Raw genomic sequence first — 19,721 nt, 5'->3', positions numbered from 1 at the left:
ACAAAATACATTATACCTGCAGCAATTAATTCAGGGAAGTCTTGTGACCTGTGTTATGCAGGAGGTCAGATTAGATGATCGCAATGGTTCCTTCTGACCTTCTAATCTATGAACTATGATACTTTACATGTCTATAGCAGCTTTCACCAGAGGATCTTAAGACACTTTAAACACGTTAACAAATTAAGCCCCAGAACTCCGCTGTGATGTCATGTTACCTCAGTTTTACAGATGAGGATAGCGAGGAACACAGGTATTAGATGATGTACCCAAGGTGTCTCAGGAAGCCTGTAGCAAAGCATGGAATGGAATCCAACTGCCTTTTTTTTTTTCTTCCAGATCTTTGCTTTGACCGTTAGATAAGGGTTGCTTTCTAAAACTTGGATTTTTTTTTTTACAAATAGCCTCAATAAGGTTTTGAATTGTTTTATGTTATACAAATCATCTCTCTTAAAACTTTTATTTAAAAAGCAGTTTATGTCCTTGTCGGTGAAACTATATAGTAGCATCATATGGAGCTCTAGACACAAAGACAGGGTAAAAGCTGTATGTTTTTCTATATGTATATTTGCATACACCTCATGATGGCAATTATAGGGAGGGCATTTCCTGGTGGTTAATAACTGGACTTGATTAAGCCTCTGGATCTTCTTAGGCTCTCAACTCCTCCTACAGATCATTAACTGCCAGGAAACATGCTTTCCATTGGCCATTTTGATTACATAGGCCTCTAGCAGTTAATCTGCGGATACATAATAAGAAAATAATTACACTGTATATTTCTTTTCAAAAATATTAAAAAATGGATAAAGTTTTAGGGGTTGGGTTATTTGAAAATACATTACAACAACATTGTGTCATTTACTTCAGGACTTTATATAAAATGAGGTAAAAAATCTTACCGAAATATTTCTTTTCCCTTAAACATTAAAAATATATTTCCTAAACAGAAATCTAGCATTGCTTGCCTTGCACTCCACCTGACAAATGCAGACAAGGAAGTAGGTTTAATTTAATCTTTTCTTTACAGATTGTACTGCTGAACCTGTTGATATGTGTAGTAGTTTTCTACATTGTGTACTATGTGGTCCTAAGCATTTGTTTCGCAGCCTTCAGGTAAGAATTTCTAGCATTCATAATTAATATGATTGAACTTAAATGGGGCATTTCTGATTTACAACCTGGTGGAGCAGGGCAGGGGGTAGGGGGGTAGAAGTCTAGAATATGATCTCAGTTATATTGTAGGCACAGTTTTCAGCATCAGACACTCTTGAGTGCCTGAACTTCCATTTAGATAAACAAATTAGCACTTGGACACCCAAAAATTTGTTTAGCTGCCAGTTTGGCTCACCTTTATTTTTGATCAAACTAGTTGACATACATATACTAACCGAAAACCTGAACACTAGGGGAAAGATAACATCTTTTTCCAAAAAAGATTTGTTGTGGCTGCCAGAAAGACTAGCTGTATTGCTTCAGAAAGTCATTAAGAGCATTGAGGATGTCAAATTGATATTGAATAACAGTATAGACACAGCACATGAAGAGTATTTATAGCAGAAATAAGACTATAGACACAGCGTGTGAAGGCAAGCCCGCGTCACACAGTGGCACCAAACCACGGACACTTGTGAACTCCTCTATCCCAGATTACTTGATTTGGAATCTTGTTTAAAAGAGCTCATAGAGTAAGCTACATTGTGTAATGTAATTAACACATTAATTGTGATAACATATGAAAATGATTAACTTTATTTTTAAAATCTCCACAGGTTGGAAATGTTGGACGGTTGGGCACCTTTTGATTTTAAGACAAATCCCCCATGGATTAACCCAAATTACTTAGGTACCTTGATTTTGTTTCTTAGTTTTTGCAGAACTGAGAAAATAGACTCTTTGTAGACGTAAACCCAATTTCCCCCCACCCTCATGCACACATACAAAGTTTTTTTAAAACATTCTAATAATGCCTCTCCACTTAGCTTCAATATTTTAATGATATTTTAATTGTATTGAATTTTAAGTGTTTTTCTCATTTCTCCATAACTCTGCAACAGGGTCACTTTATAAATTAACGTATTTCTTGTCCTCTCAGTAACCCATAGCCTTTCCCATGCTCTCTCCTTCCAAATTTACATCTCTCAATTGAAACCAATTGTTCTACCATGAAGAAGACATTTAATTTTCATTATAAAACTATTAATTATTCTGTGTAAGGTTACTGAATCTAATCTCTACTACAGTAAAGCTTCCTATCATCCATATTTGAACCAGCTTCCAATAGGGCTTCATAAATAATAAGTCAAATTCTTCAGTCACATAAACCTCTTATTGACATCAATGGCAATTTTGCCATTGCAAGGAGTCAACACAAAGTAAGATAAGACTTCAGGATTTGGCTCTATGGCAGTTCAGTGTACTAATGGAGAATAAAGTATAGTTTGAGTGAATACAAATCACAAGACATATTTATCCAAGCTCTTAAAAAAGTGACCCTTTCCAAAGCTATTACTGTCTCTCTGTAGGGGAAAAAAGAAGCGTTTACATAAATTAAGCTTCAGCAGATTTGGAATCTGTTGCAAAGGAAAACCACGTCAGCTGGAATTAGAGCTGTTCAAATGTAAATTGTTTAGATCATAATCTTAAACACTTACAGGAATAGAAAGTGCAGGGATGCTTGTTCAGTGCCACTATTGATTTGATTTTAGATGTAAAAAAAGAACATTTCAATTAGATTAGCAGAAAAATGGGTTACTAGAAAAAATATAGATCCTACACAGTTCGAATTAGTGTGCATTTGCACAATGCCAATGTAAATACTGAATCTCAACATGACTGATAGGATTTGTATTTAAATTATAACATTATAGTTTATTACATGCCTTCATGTGCAGGGTGTTAAACAAGCTATATTGAAGACATATTAACCTATTTGTGCAATATAGTCTACCGGCCAGGACGCATTTTGGGCACTATGAGGTAAACCCTGAGCTAGAAAAATTTCATTGCTACCATGTTAGGCACATATGTGGTGGTCATCACAAGGGTGGATGTAGATGCCAGAAGTGGTGTGGTTTTTCTATATCACGTAATTTTAAAAGTAAATGTTATCAGCCATCCAATCTGAAAAAATCAATAAAATCACAAAAGGGGCCATAACTCGAAGAAACTGTTTAATTTTGACCAAAATTAGCAGTAAGCTTCTAAATACAATTGATAATGCAATGATGTACTCAAAATAGTACTATTTTGGAAAGCTTGGGAAATATCCCCAGACAATATATTTTATGCATTTTCCCATACATTTTTCCCTTCAGTTAAAGCAAAAGTCTGTAGTCACATGACAGTATGAGCTTGTTTATACCATGTTCTACATCAAAATATTTGTCATTATTTGTAGAATGGAATGATTTGAGAAAAGTTTTTCTATCTGCTATTTTTATGAAGTTATGCAGATAATAATACCCTTACCCCCAATTATAAAAACATATATTTTTGATGTTATCCACTCAGCCGGAGACATAAGCAGAAAGCACACCTGGTATAATTGTAATAATCACTGAATACAATGACAATTCATGTAAGGGCTGTATAATGTCTTGTGTGACTATATTGTGTGAATAACAAAAGTATAACCAGGTACTCTTACGTAACACCTACGTGTAACTATGAGCTGCTGAATGTGTAATGCAACAGTGCTTCAAGCTATATTTACCCACAAAATAATCACAGTACTTTGCAGATTGTTGAAACATTTCTACTCTCCCTTAGAATCTGCATCTGATGTGTTCAGTACTCTGTTGCCACACTTGTCACTGTCAGAGCTGCATTGGTCCACACCAAACCCTCCTTGTGGCATTTGCCTCTCCCTGTTGCACAGGTACTCTCACAGCCATGCTGCACAAAGGTGAGGATGGCTTCTAGAACAGGGGGCAGCACCATTATCTTAGAAACAAGATGCCCAATGCTATCTATCATTCATCCATTGCTGACAGGGAATACTTGAAGATACTGAACTGTTTGCATGACTACATACATGACTGATAATTTGCATGGCTGATAGTAGTTTCTCACTTGGTTTGTTCTTCTTAGCAAACAATTTATAGCACATGTTATCCAGAGATGCTTGCTTCTTACCACAGTACAATCAAGATACCAGTAAGACATAGGCTGCCTCTGTCTCTTCCTCTATCTGAGATGCACTGTTCCCAAGATGTTTCAGACCCTCCTTGAGCTCTATACTCAGCTGCTGTCTTCAGCCATCTCTTTCCCCCCCTGACACTGAAAGCAGAAAGAGAGTCACATTCACCGACAGCATGAATGTTTGGCAGAATAAGACTGCCAAAGTCTCTTCCCAGCTCCAAAGCCATTCTATGCGTGAAAATGAATCTCTTCTTTTGGCCAACACCAGTTTTGAAATAGAATTAATCAATCCCAAGAATAGATGGGCATGCAGATGCAACACTGGTGTCAAAGCTCCGCATTAGCACCCTATTTAATCCGAGTATTTGCTTTGCATGAGCAACGTACAAGAATACGCATGAATATGCTTCCTTGTCTTCTGCCTCGAGTTTTGGTATTGCAGAGTGGTTGCCAGGTGCTACTTTCACTGCTTATGCAATGTTGTGAAACCCACCAGCAAAATACACTTCATGACCAAGTGGAAATCTCTGATCACACTTCACAATCCAGTCCCCTGAATGAGAAAGTTTACAATGTTTGATTTGTTCTGTGGATTTGATATCATCTTCAAGCTTTGCTTTGGTAATGGTGTTAACACAGTGGAGTTCTGAACTTCTTGCATTTGGACATTCCCTCTGCAGGCTCTCTCACCAGATTTGATTGATTCTTCATTTGCATAAAATTGTCATCAAGAACAGCAGCGTATTGACATTTTAGTCCAAGGGTAACATTCAGCACCTGATCAGACAGCTCCCCAAAAGTTTTGCACTTGGCAGTATCAGTGCACACCATCTGCAGCAACATCATACCATCTATAATAGCTAATGTTGGCTCATCAGATGCTGATATCTCAACCACTGATTGATTTTTCTCTGACAGCGTGTTGCTCTTTTAGGTCTTTCATAGCGATCCATCCAAGCTAAAGATGGAAATGGGACAGGTGCCAGCTCATACTTCATCAAACCCTGGATATCAGCATCTCTGGACTGGGCAATAACTATCAGCTTGCTGAATATCTGACAACCAATTGTTTGTGCTTCTTTTGTTCAATTGTTTTGTTGATATTATCAAATGATTTGAGATTATGCCTTCTTAGGGGATCAAAGAGGTCTACCTCACCCCTTTGCACCCTACTGGTTACAAACTGCTTAACTTCTTGTGTGCCATTCTCTCTTATCAAGCACAAACTTTCTGCAATTTCAGCGGGGGGCAGAGCAGACGTTGCACTTGCAATGCTCACAAGTGGCTATCTGTTGTCTGGCCTTGTTCCAGTCCAGGTTCAGTGCTAAAATAATTTGTCATTCTTTCAGTCACATTTTTTATATCTTGGACGGCAGAGTCATCTGTAGTCAAGCACTTTGTAGTAGCTTCTTTGTGGTAGCTTTCTCTGTTGCTGAAGGCTGCATTCTACCCATTTGTTCTTTCATAGTTGTTATAGCTGCTGTAAAATGTGCAGTCAGGTAATACTTGGTCAGAGCCTTCTCTTTTGTGCAAAGATGCTGATGCTTCCCACAGTCCTTGTTGAGAGCTTGCTTGATGGCCATGTTGTGCCGCATGCCACTGAAAGGTCTGGCAGTCCAGTATACTGCTCCCCATCTATCAAGTAGGGCATGAGATATATCTGGCTTCTCCTCCGCCAGAAGTCTGACTCTACTACATTTACACAACGCCGTCTAGCATAAACCACATGACCACACTGGAACATGGTACAAACAAGCTCATACTATCATGAGTCCACAGACAAAAGGCAAAAAAGTAGGGGAAAATGCATACAAAATAATCTGGGGCTAAATATTTCCCCAAATTTCCAAAACAGTACTGTTTTGAGGACATGGTTGCATTATCAATTGTATTTAGAAGCTTTCTGCCACTTTTGGTAAAGAAAAAAAAATAGACTATTTTTCTCTGAGCTATGGCTCTTTTTCTGATTTTTTCAGATTCTGATAATGTTTAAACATTATGTGATATAGAAAAACTGCATCATTGACCACTATATATGTGCCTAACGTGGTAGCAATGAAATTTTTCTAGCTGGTAGGTACCTTAACTCACTTACAGGATCCCTTTTAAAATCTGACTGGGAGACTAATGGGTTAGTGCACTAGTCTCTTTTCTGTTTGGAAAGTATTTATCTGTTAGCAGAACGGTAAGAAACAAACAAACTATAACAATAGCTGCCGAAGGTCTGGTGACACAGCGATAGAGAAGATTCAAATGTAGGACTGAGGTCACAAATGAAAGTGATCTTGCTCATCTTATGGCAGGCCCCATTTGTGCACATTACAAAATTGAGTTGTGACCAAAGAAAAGAGAAGCCCGAAGCTGAAAATGGAGGTTACATGTCAAGATTGAGGTGTTGGTGTTGGCACAATTTTAATGGGAAGCTTATACAGCACCTCCCTGCACTAAACCGGACTCAAATTAGTTACCCATTTTCATGAGCACTAAAATGACTAGTAAAATTTAAAGGGACACAATCAACTTGAAGTCTAGTCAATTAAAGAAAAAAAGTTCTAAAAAGAACTTCAGGCACTGCATTCACACAAGTGTTTCTGCCATGTTTTGGATATGTGGTTTTACAATCTCCTTTTCCTGATTTTTAATTTTTTTTCTCTCTCCCACATTGCTGTGTGAAAGATCTGCACAAACAACAGTGGAAACTAAAAAATGATTATATAAGGGAAAGAATGAAACTGACAATATACAAATGCACAAATTAAACTGAAGAAACACAGAAAAATATTTTTCTCTACTCTTTTTTTGTCATAGTAACCTTAACTGTTACTTGCAGTAATGGTAGGATAAACATTTGAAGTATGATTTTTTAGTTGACCGTGCCCTTTAAAAAGAAAAATAATGTATTATATTTTGAAAGATCCCTACCAACTACAAAGTAGATATTATGGCCCATTCTGTGGGGCTCTGGTCTTGCAAACACTTATGCATCTAAGTAGTCCCATTGACTTCAGTGGCACTAGTCACATTCTTAATATTAAGCACATGCATGAGGATATGCAGAATTAGGGCCTTAATTTACTTTAAGATTAAATTGTGGCTCTTTAAAAACACATTTCATTTTCCTAATCAATTTTGCTGTGGAACGATTACATTTATAAAATCCATCTCAGTGACTTCTTAAAAGACAGCTTTTTTATTTTATGGACAGTTAGGATACTAAAGTATATGTCTGTCCATTCAGTTCCTACTTAGGGATGTCTCCCTGCTGATCTGGCACATAACTGTGCTCATCGGCTATCACATACAAAGTTGTGTTTTTAAAACAAACAAACCCAACATTACTAGCTTGCAATATAGATGATAGTCCTGTGCCATTTTAGCATGAACACAAAGGCCCATTCAAGTTATCAAACCAACTTACAAATTGAAACCAGTGGACTGTACTTCATTTTTTGTTGTTGGTTAACTGAGAATTGGCCATAATGTTTCCTGCCTGCTCCTCCTCACCCCCCCAAAAGAAGCTTTGTAACAGAGACTTTTGATTAGTATTGAAATAGAGAACAATTCCCTTCTAGATCACTGCTTCACATTTAGACTGGGAACCTATTGGTCCCCTCCACTGCACTGGACAGGGAGGAACGCAAAAAACCCACACATAGGATAACCTGACACTCAGTATTCCTGTCCCTCTTCATTATAGCTTTCATTGTTTCCATTAAGGAGCCACTGGTTTTTAAGAACTACCATTGGCTTCAGTGGGGATCTCTCATCACAGATTGATGGCACAATATGGCCCATGTTGTTCCACACAAGGGAGTGGGGATATAGCTTAGTCATTAAAGAGAAGAACTTGTTGATCAGCTGCATATTTTTCACACCCATGACTGAGGTAGTTAAACTGACCTAATTTTTTGGGGTAGACCAGGCCACAGGTTAACCTCAGAAATCAAAACTGCCTATTGCCATTAGTTACAAGGATGGGAACCACCCTTCCAAAACTCTGCTTGGAGTAAGTTCCCTGTTTTCTTTTATAGTTCTTCTGGTTTCACTGGAGATAACCTACTTTATTTGTGGACTGCTGTTTGCTCTGATTGTGGAAGAATGGGTTTGGGATTATGCTATAACAGTTACTGCTATTCATATTATCATAACTGCAGCTGGTAAGTGAGTATGTTATTAAACATATGTGCAGTACGGTAAATTGAATAGAGCTAGTCAAATACTATTGATCTAATTTTTTTATTGGACTAATTTTGCCTTTTTTTCTTCAAGTTTCTCCCTTAAATTTTCATCTTTCTTGCATTCAAGCACCACGTGTAGATGCGTTACTGCCATTTAGAAATCTTATTACATTTTTGTTGCAACAACTTCCAAATGTTAAATTATCTTGCAGTGTATTTAGAGGTTTTATTGGTAACAGGGCAGCCAAGGAAAGAAGCCTGCCTGCCTGCAGTTTCAGCTTGGAGGGTGTGCACTGCTATAAAACCAAAAGAGTAATATTGCCCTCAGTGCCCTCTCCCTTTAAGGCTCAGACATAAATACCCTTGCCATAGTTCAATGTAATACTGAAGCTTGCCTCAGCCAAGTCCAACACAAAAGGTCTAAGTTGTGGCTCATTTCAGCTAAATCCCAACAAGGAAAACAGAGCCTACGATCCACTCCAGCATCTTCACTTGTCACTTTCTCTCTCTTTCCTCTGAGGAAAGAGCTGCTTGCTGCAAATGAGGTTCATCTTGCTGGGAACACCTGCTGATCTACCCTTGCTCCTTAGCAGAGTGCAGGGATGGGGGATTGGGAGAGATGTTTAACCCCATCCTTGCCAGAGCCAATGTGGGGTCTCTTCATCCCATCACAGTGCTTTTATAGGGGATTCACCTACCCATCCTATTATATTTATCCTAGAAATTAGAAATAGGAAAGAAATATTAGATCATCTGTCCCTCCCAGTGTACAATGGTTCCGGTTATTATTTGTGTGCTTTGTCCAGTTTGGTTTTAAATATCCCAGGGGATGGGACTTCACCATTTCCCATGAGATATTGTTCCAGAGATCAATGGACTTCACCTTATGATCAATTTCCTGATATACACTAAAAACCTTGACCCTGCAATGAGTTCCACTTGGAATACCTCCTTGCAAGGGTATAATATTTCCTCTACTGGATTTCATCCCATCAGTCCAGTTTATATCCCTGTTAATCCTGCTAAATAATTTTTCTCCTTCCTTAGAAACAATTATTTTAAAGGAAAATTACAAAAACTCTGTACCATATAGGAGTTACCAAGGAGGATGGTTTCCATGGTTACCTTATGTATCTTATTCAGATCTTCTTTAAGAAAATAAAACAAAATAATGAGATTATTATTATTTATTTGTACTGCAGAAAGATAGGTGCTAAAGGAACTGTTACTGCAAAAACTGTTACTGCTGGTGATTTTAGATGCCTACCGAGTTTTGGGGCTGCTGAGTGGGGATTTTCTGAATCCTGATGGGGTCAGATTCTGGGATTTAAGCAAAGTGGCAGTTAGGCACCTAAATCCTTTTGTGAATTGAGCTGTAGGTGTTGCAACATTTACATCTCATTTGTGAATCTAGTTGGGGCTCTGTGACATCAGTACCCACCGATGTGCTAGGTACTGTACAAAAATAAGAAAAGACAGTCTCTGCCTCAGAGTTTACATTTTAAGCCCTCAATCCTGCAAATAATTACACCTATATTTAACTTTCAATGGGACAGCTCACAGTAGTAAAGCTAATCAAGTAGGAAAGTGTTTGCAAGATCTCAGCTTACATTTCATTAGACTTTAAATTTAGATACAGTTACTAAGACTGTATATTTTTATTTTAGAAGACTCAGCTTTTCTTCATATGCAAAACAACCCTAAAATTATTTATGATGTAATGTTTTTCATTTTACAGTTATGTCTGAATTCCCTCTGATGTTGCACTGGTGGATGGCTTTAGGTACAGGTCAATTATTTAACTTTGAAATAATCACAAACTGTGGAGATTCATAGTATTTGTACTTATGAGTGGAATTGGGTGAAATTTTTTGATCAAACCGGTTTTTGGCATAAAATGTAGATTCAATGACGCAAACATTTGGTCAAAAAAACTCATGTCAAAATTAAACATTTTAATTTTTTCTAATGAATTTTCATTTAGAAAGTTCCTTTAGTATTTTCTAAATGAAAAATGTTTAAAAACACTCAAAATTTAAATTAAACTTTTTTTGACTTTTTGATTCACTGAAAATGTTGAAACATCCATTATTCATCCAGCTCCAGTTATGAGATTTCCCTCTCTGTCAAATGTATGGTATGGTATGGTATGGTATGTGATGGGGGACACCCCCATCCCAATCAGAAGATGGCTAATGAATCCTCTGGGCTCAACCACGACCAAATAGGCCATTCTGCAGAGCCTGCTGTAGCTGGAGGAAGCAAGCTTAAGAAGAAGCATCTCACAGGAGGGTATGGAAAGTGGTAACTAGGAGGAAAAAGCTGCCATGCCTCTTAAATAGCTGACTCTTGCTATAGCTCATGGCAGAGAGAAAAAGAGCTGACAAACCTCCCCCACTTACAAAGACTTACCAGACCAGGACAAGCTGATCACTGTGGGGCAGGAGTTGAAGATAAACCCTGACTGGGAGTCCAGCTGTGCCAGGCTGCCATATATAAATAAACCAGAGCTTTTTTAGGGAACTCAGAGACTGAATGTACCATTATGTGGGAGACCCCCACACTGGAGAACTCAGAAAGGGTGGAATAAATTTCCCGAGTAGGGAAAGGACTTTGGAAGGGAGAAGAGACCCTGAACCTGTCTGTGAGTGATCTCAGGGAAAGGCTCACCCTAACAGGTTCAAACAAGAAAAATGGTAACATGTGTGCTCTAAATAGTTGATACTATTTTTAAAAAGGACTCGGTCAAGTAGTTCAGACCTAACATTTGTCAAGCCTTGAAATTTATATTCTAGGGCCAAATCCTGCTCACCTTATGTACATTAATAAGTCACATGTATAGATCTATTGGACTGTACCAATCAGTATGAGGTCAACAGGACTGCAATTGTAAGGTGAGCCTGATTCAGATCCTGATTTATCCTGTTTCCATTGAAGTGAATGTCAAAACTCCAACATTGTATGTATGATTAGGGATCCCTGCCCTCTACGTGGGAATCCATTACTTTGAGATTTAGAAAAATTGTGGAAGTCAGTTCTTCAGGAGCAGTTAAGTATCCAGAGCTGTACTGAAACCCTCAGTGACAGCCAAAATCCTGGACCTGCAACTTGTTCTGCATAGGCAGACACCAGTGACCATACAGAGCCAGTTGAGGGATCAGGCCAGAAAGATAAGAATGAAAGGCCTCATTATTAGAAATGAAAGAGAAAAATCAATGTTGTTTTCATTTTGAAAACACAAAGTCACTGGCATGAGTAGTTCCACATTCTTCTTTGTAATACCAGAGAAGTGTGAGAGTAACAAAACCTACTCTCTTTAAATATGGTTGCTTATAAAAATGGGATCAGTTTAAGTATTCTTGTAATGTTTATATGCCAGTATTAACATTAATACAGAATATTCTTACATTTGCTTTCAGGATCTGGCTTAATTTTGATGATTTGTGGAGGACAGGTCTTAGCATACTGCTTGTTCAAGGACAACTTCATTCACCCAGTCCTGGATGATTTTTGAAGAGCAAAAAATAGGTGTTTGAATATGAGTCTATATTATTTCTATGATCTAATTTAAATTACTTAAAAAGTAAGATACACTGTCAAGATTATTAGTCTAATATTTAGCCTACTGTACCATTTATTTCTTACATCTGTTTACAAATTCCATGCAATTACTTTTAGCTGTTTGTGAGGGTATTTTCCCCTAAGCAAACATTCAAATATGCTCCCCTTTTCCTAAATACAAACCAACCAAAAAGTGAGAAAGAGATCAATGCCAGCAGCACAGCACTCGTGTACAACCCTACAGCAAAGCAATGTGCATGCAAGGAAGAGAGGAAAAAAATTGGTAAGCAAAGAGACATCCGTTTCAAGCTTCCAGGTTTTTTTGTAAATTATTAAATAAAATTTATTTTACTAAGTATATCTTGGGCTGGAGTCTGGCTCTCCATTAAGGCTTCTTTGTGCCATTTCAGTGGTACAAAGAAATTTCAAAACCATCTTCACTGGCTTCCTGGGTCTCCCTCACACAGGGAATTCCTGAATAGCATAGGGCCAGTTTAGCCAGCTCTATACCACCACATATTGCAGTCCTCTTGCAGGACGTATATAAGATTAAAAGGGACATAACCAGTGAGCAACAACCTCCAGCTGATCCCTGGCTTCCAGAGCAGTGCATGGGGAAGGCAAGCATAGAGAGTGGAATGTATGATTGAGCAGCCCTAAGGGTGTTCTAACTTGCACTGCTGATCCACTAAATGTTTAGTGGTGCTAGAATGGGGAAAGGCAAGGGTAGCTTACAGCCACTTTTGCACCCATCCCTTTCTCACTTCCTGAGTTGTGCCAGGTGCATGACCAATCCCTATGATCCAGCCTGTAGATTGTAATTATTTTAAAAACCACAATACTGCCTTGACATGAATCTTCATCTATTTACATATAATAGGCTTGATCCTGCAATTCATGCTAAGCACGACTCCCAGTGAGCCAAATTCATCTTACATGCAACTTCGGTGACTTGAGTAGAGATATAGCAGCAGTGATTTTGGCCTGAGTTTTGCCTAAGAAAGGGCAGCAAGACTAGACCATTGTAAATGCTCACATTTGCTTTAAGCAGAGGTTCTCAAACTGGGGGAGGCCCCCTTGGGGGGCCTGGAATGTATTCTGGGGGGGCATGAGACGCTTAAGGGGAAAAAGAAACGTACTGCACACATTTTACCCACAGCACTGAATAACTAGCATAACTGATTCCTCCAGACGTATCAGGTCCTCAGATGGCGCTGTGCATTTTTACAGATTTTGGTTAGGCTTGCATAGCATTATACAAAGTCATTGCCATCTGCACGCTAATCCGTTTGCTACGACATGGTGTGCATATTTAATTGTAAGGATCAACCACAATCACAGTTTTGCTTTTGCTCTTATTACAGTGGATCATTGGCTCTGTTTGAATCAATGCCTTACTGTTTTTAATATTTAGTGAGAGCTGCATGTTGATTTTTTTTATCATATCTGTACTTGTATGGTGGGGGCGGGGTGTAAACTACAGACACCAAGAAGGGGAGGGGGCACGATCAAACAAGTTTGAGAACCACAGCTTTAGAGTACTAAACTTTGTCTTGAAGTTTGAGTGTGCATACGGTAAGGGGGAAATTCCCAAAGATGTATTTAGCTTTTATGAATGACACACAAGTATATTTAGAGGCAAATCATATCTCAAAGTTTATAGCATTATACGCTCTAACAAACAAAACCAATATAGGATGACAGCAAATGAATGCCTATTAGGGGCCTGATCCAGTCTGAATAGACTTCCGTGAGATTTGGATTGAACCCCAGAACATTTTTAGAATGCCACATCTATATAAATATTAGAATCCAAGTAACTATGACCGATGTTGTATTTATGGAAGGTTTTTGCATTATTTGTTCCAGTTTAAAGCTGTATTAATACTTAGACAGGGAAGAAATACAAATTAATATAAAATAATCTATCTGCACTGGCTTTAACCTTGTCTTTACACAGTCTGTGTGTGGGCAGTGGAGCTATGTGGCACAGTGTATTAGTGGATTAGGATACAAATTAATCCATGGGTGGAACAAGTTTCTATTTTTAAACTGGCAGGCTTTTACTGTAAGAGTGCCACCCAGCTGCAGCTTTCAATAGGTTGTGCAAATTTTGTTTTCTATTTAAAACATCATCTCACATCAGCAGCAAGAAACAGTGCTGGTTTAAAGTGAAAAGTGGCCCAGCCACAGGATTTCCCTCAAGTGTGTTCAGCCAGGCCAGTGCTAAGGAAAGGATCAGATCAGAAAATCCATAAAGGATTAAACACTGTAGCTCTGCTATTGAAAACCATTGCAGTCTGCAGTATTTCAAAGAGTGAGCAGTGTGAAAAGCTATTTCATCTTGCTGCTTACGTATACATGATTTTTCATCACCAAAAATTATTAAACCATTTAAAGCATATGTGTATACGTTACTTAGTAATAACCCTTAAGCTGCCGTATTTAATAGATTGCAATTCATATAAAATGCTAATAATTCATGTGTGTGAGGTGGCAACGTTAAATGATGACATTCTGCCAATCTCCGCTACTTCTGTTCCCACTTCCACAGTCACCCCGGCAGCACTGACAGCAGAGCTACCGGAGTAATAAGGAAAAATGTTCTAACAGTATCTCCGAGGGCACAATCTGGCTGGAAGAACTTTCATTATTGGTGGTGAAGAAGGGTGAGTCCATCATCATGCTGAGATCCCGAACTGAGGTTGCAGGAAAGGAAGTTTGAAGTTGTAAACTAAGTACATTTGGCATGGAAATCAATGGGATTAAACATGGAGCCTCACAATGTCATGTTCACAAAATCATTTTTAAGAGTAGAACTGACCTTAAAGATTTCTAAGGGAATTCCATCTCCTTCCACACAGTCCAGTTACCCACTGAGTGGGATCACGCCTTTCCCCAATTCAGGGACCTTCCCTTCCAATGGCTGGGTTCACTTCTTCTTCACGTGCTATAGTGCCCCGTCTATGAAGAAGAAAGTAAAGGAAACGTTATATTTGGACAGTTATTTTACCAGGATAGAAACACTGTCTTTGAATGGAGATTGTTTATAACTCTGAAATGTTCGAAACTCTGAACAAAACATTATGGTTATTCTTTCAAAAGTTTACAACTGAACAGTGACTTTATATAGCTTTGAAACTTTACTATGCAGAAGAAAAATGCTGCTTTTAACCATCTTTATTTAAATGAAAAGCACAGAAAGTTTCCTTACTTTGTCAAATATTTTTTTTTAAAAAAATTCCCATTATTATTTTAAATAGTTTACATTTAACATAGTAATGTGGGGGGAAGGAGGGGGGTCTCTGCTGGTGCCTGATTGCATACTTCCAGTTCCAAATGAGGTGTGTGGTTGACCAGTCAGTTTGTAATTCAGGTGTTAGTAACTCTGATGTTCTACTGTAATTCTAAACTATATTACACTTCAAAAACTAAAGGCAAGCAGTTAATACTGGTCTTGGTTCTCTGGGACCAACCAACCAATCAGTAAAATAACATGCCACAGAATATAAACAATGAGATAAAGAATTTGATTTGGAATGTACTTGAGAAAATATCTAGATGGTGTTTAAACTCATAGTGGTAAGGGACTAGTTATTCAACAGTCAACCTGAACATCTCTGTCATATGCTAGATCATCAAATATCACTGCAGCTCTATATTTTGGACTGCAGCAAAGAGTCCAGATTTTAAAAAAGCTGGTCAGTGCCAATTTATCTGCAGTAACATCAATCTGTCTTCCTATAATGCATAATGCATGCATGAAACAATCAATCAGATACTGTACCAGTGTATCTGTAAAACAGTATGAATTGTACCAGATAATCAGCAATGAGTGGATAAGGCACTCAGGGAGTTTGCAGTCTCCTAAGCAGGCAATTCCTGCAGAAGACCATATGGCCCTCAGAATCTGATCTAGAAATAACAATGTTGACCAAGCAAACTTTGTTAAATGGAGAAAAGATGGTGATACATTATGCATATTATATACCTTAATCCAATGTGCATATAGTTACACCATAAAATTAGATCCTTATTACACTTTATAGATCCTTAAGGCTTTATCTCGATACTTTATACCTTCCAAAATGTGACTTAATTGATATGTTTATTTCTTGGCTTAAGGCCCTATGCAATGACCCATCTGCTCAGGTAATGACTAATGCTTTAATCTCTCCATTTTGTCAGGTAATCACCACCCCAGACAGTGTGCACTCTCTCATTAGATGTCATAGAGGATAAGAGTCTTAGCAATGACTGCAAAATTTGATGATGCAATTAATACATTGGTTACTGGCTTTAAACCTTTCAGTGCTAGATTGTGCCTTTAAAGGCACAGCTCTGAGTGGTGCAGAGTCACACTGTCCCAGGCGAGCCAAGGGAGGGATTGGACCTTTTGAGGGGCATGCAAGAGGAGGAGTGTCCCTCACTGCCACGCACCTACCCAAAGGCTAGTCACAACAATCTAACCCTTAGTTTTCCATATGGATCAGGGAAATATATCCTTAAATTAACTAATTTGCCATCCTTTTTCAAAAAGACTTGGAGACAAAAGGTCTGGTTCTGCTCCCATTGGCTTTGTCTATGCTGCAGCTGGGAGGTGCGATTCCCAGGGCAGGGAGACAGACTTGGGCTAACTCAGCTCGAGCTAGTTCATTAAAAATAGCAGTGTAAACAGTATGGCACTGGCAGGGCTAGCCACCTGAATTTGGACCCTGGAGGTCAGGCAGGCTTGGACTCAGGTGGTTAGCCTGAGCCACCACCAGTGCCACAACGCTATTTTTAGCATGCTAGCTGGAGCAGAGCTGGCACAAGTCTGTCTATCCATGCTGGGAATCACACCTCCCCGCTGCTAATGTACGCATATGCATTGAGGTCAATGGCAAAGCTCCCATTAACTCCAACAGGAGGACAGTACACAAGGTTAGTTTATCTCTCTTTTCTTCTGTCAGTTATTCCACTGTCAGTCTTTTAGAAGCAACAATATGTCATTTAAATAAAACATGTATGTGAGGAAACAGACAAAATAATGTCTTCCCCATTTCATATCAAGGTCTATAGTTATGTGTGTGTCAAAATTACATCCAAATTGGAAGATCTATATCAAATCTCTCTAGTATATCGATTTCATCCACTTTCAAGATCCCTAAGAAATGTGGGCTCAGAAACACTTTTAAATAGGGGCTAAAATAATAAATATGAAACACATTTGCTTGGTAGATCATATGGCAGTAAATGAACATAAGAACGGCCATACTGGGTCAGACCAAGGGTCCACCTAGCTCAGTAACCTGTCTTCCAACAGTGGCCAATGCCAGGTGCCCCAGAGGGAATGAACAGAACAGGTAATCATCAAGTGATCCATCCTGTCGCCCATTCCCAGTTTCATGAACCTATCCTCCATGAACTTATTTACTTCTTTTTTGAACCCTGTTATAGTCTTGGCCTTCACAACATCCTCTGGCAAGGAGTTCCACAGGTTGACTGTGCAAAAATTGTAGCTACCTCCTATTGAAGGTAAAGGGAGAACTTAGTCCCGGGGTTGGCAATCTTCGGCACACGGCCCACCAGGGTAATCCGCTGGTGGTCAAATTATTTATGTATGTGAATTCAAAAGGAACAAAAAAAAAATCAGGTATGACCTGACTTATTGTTTATGACTATTTAAAATTAAGCCATCTTCTAAACAGTTAACATAACACTATCTTGTGTGTGTTTCTGAGGGATTTGGAGTTTTTTTAAATATAGCAGTAATGGTGAGAGAAGGAAAGGTGGCACTAACAGCATGTGATACATCTGTTTGGAAAGGGCAGATGAAAAAGGTGTTTAAGCTCTTTGAGGGCCCAAGAAGGAGAAGTTCAGAAGAAATCCTAGGCTGTGAACCAACTTGACTGTCTGAGGGCAGTTTCCCTCAGTCATGGAAGATGCTATAGTGGTGACTAGATCTTCAAACGATCTTACCTTTTCTACCAACATAATATCACTTGTGTTTTACTTCAGCTTAACTTCACCCATTTGCCTTTCATCCATTTGCCAATCTTTGCTAGGCACTGAGATGTTGGGCAATGGTACTATTATTGTCAGAAAGAGTGAAAGATAGAGCCCAGTAACATTGGAAGCCAGAATGCCTCAGTGGCTTCATTCAGATATTTAAGAGGCTGTCTTCAGTGACTCTACAGATGAGCAAGCAAGTAGCAGAGAAATTTCCCATCATCACTCTTTCCCAGGAAGGTTGAAGTCTGAAAGCAAGGATCTCAGCTAGCTCAGTTCTTTCTCAGTAAGCTACATCTTGGCCACTGAATGCCACAAAACAATTTAGTAATGAGAACTGACATTATGGGCAAGAAATAATGCAATTAGCATGCCATTTCCATTCCATGTGCTGACAAGAAACCTGACTGGGGAGGGAGGCCAGGGTCATAGTGGTAGATAGATGTAGCTGGAGATGGCTTTTTGTTAGATTTTCAGTTAGCTCTCTCCCCCAAAGTGAAAATGAAAGACGAGAATGCATTGACTCACCCAATCAAGAAACCTCACCCTTGTAAATATTTCTTTGCTTATCTCATGTTTTCTATGGATTTTCCCATTACATATAAACAGAAGTAAAAAGAGGAAAATACTAAATTGATCCTACATCCCATGCACAACCAAAATTTAAAGTGAAGTTAATGAGAGGTTTTGAGTGTACACGGATGGAGCCCTGTAACTATGTGTTAAGATATTGACATACACAGCCTCTCTCAGTCACAGGATGAGCTATACTTTAGACTTCTTTTAGTGCACCCTTCAGGTGACAGGCTTGGGTGGAACCCCATGGTACAACAACTCTTGGACTGGATCTCTGGGTTGCAGCTCCCAGGTGCATCTGAAGCTAATGAAAAATAAAGATAATTTTCCTAATTTTCTACACATTCCAATACAATGTGCAGCAATACATTTCCTACCTCAAAGGTCCTGTCTTTAAATTCATAGATATATGCTTACTGAAATATGCTATTGCCTATTAAATACTTGTTAGTATTGTTTTTCTATTTATTCAAACTTCACTTGTCCCTTAGCAGACCAGAATTCTATCCCTAGATGTCCCAGACTTCCTTTGCAACATCGGACAAGGCACTAACACTCTCTGGGCTTCAGTTTCTCCGTCTGTAAAATAGGAATAGTAATACTATTTTCCTACTTCATTGGGTTGTGGCAAGGTTTAATTCATTAGTGTTTGTGAGATGTTCAGATCCTCAAGTGATGAACACTAGACATGGCTATAAATCCAATTAGTTAAATATTTTGGTAGGCTACGTTGCCCAGGAGCTTTTAAGCATATCAATATTTGTCTTGATCAGGAAGTGTATTTTATTATCTGTGAAAATATTTGACAAAAGCAAGACATTTTCATTTTCTTTGAAGTTTTTCAAGTTAACAATTTCTCAGTTTTCAGTTGTCAAGAAGTGAAAAATTCTTGGGTTTTTTTAAATGGAAACTCTAAAGACTGATGAAAATTGAATTTTTCTCACAAAAATTTCCGCTTAGTCAAAAAGGCATTTTTCATTGAAAAATTCCTGCTCTAAAAGGGCAGGTGTGGTGGCGGTGAACACCTCACATTGTTGTATATATATTTTTAGAATTATATATCCCTAGTTAACATTAGTAGAATATTCCAGTTGCCCAGGTAACTATGTTATTTTAATGATCAGTAAAGAGTATCATTATGTAAAACATGATGTTAATTTCCAGCACTGAGAACTGATGTCTTGCTGTTACCTTGAGGCTGCACCTTTGTCCTTTGCAAAATGCCTTTTTCCCCCCTGAAGTTTCATTTTACATGTAAGTGTTAGATTGCTC

General features: G+C 38.4%; 1 protein-coding gene across 1 annotated transcript in view; it reads left to right on the top strand.

Moving 5' to 3' along the window:
• The window catches only part of TMEM244 (transmembrane protein 244), a 29,850-nt gene extending 18,015 nt beyond the window's left edge, over positions 1–11,835 (top strand). Inside the window, exons 2-6 of the mRNA XM_048846221.2 lie at positions 1,031–1,116; positions 1,773–1,846; positions 8,175–8,300; positions 10,060–10,104; positions 11,741–11,835. Of these exons, the coding sequence (XP_048702178.2) occupies positions 1,031–1,116; positions 1,773–1,846; positions 8,175–8,300; positions 10,060–10,104; positions 11,741–11,835 (426 nt within the window). The remainder of the gene's footprint in view (positions 1–1,030; positions 1,117–1,772; positions 1,847–8,174; positions 8,301–10,059; positions 10,105–11,740) is intronic.
• Positions 11,836–19,721: the final 7,886 nt, after the last annotated feature.

Source organism: Caretta caretta, chromosome 3 (genome assembly GCF_965140235.1).
Source record: "Caretta caretta isolate rCarCar2 chromosome 3, rCarCar1.hap1, whole genome shotgun sequence".
Classification (NCBI taxonomy): Eukaryota; Metazoa; Chordata; order Testudines; family Cheloniidae; genus Caretta; species Caretta caretta.
This window is presented reverse-complemented; position numbering and strand designations above follow the sequence as displayed.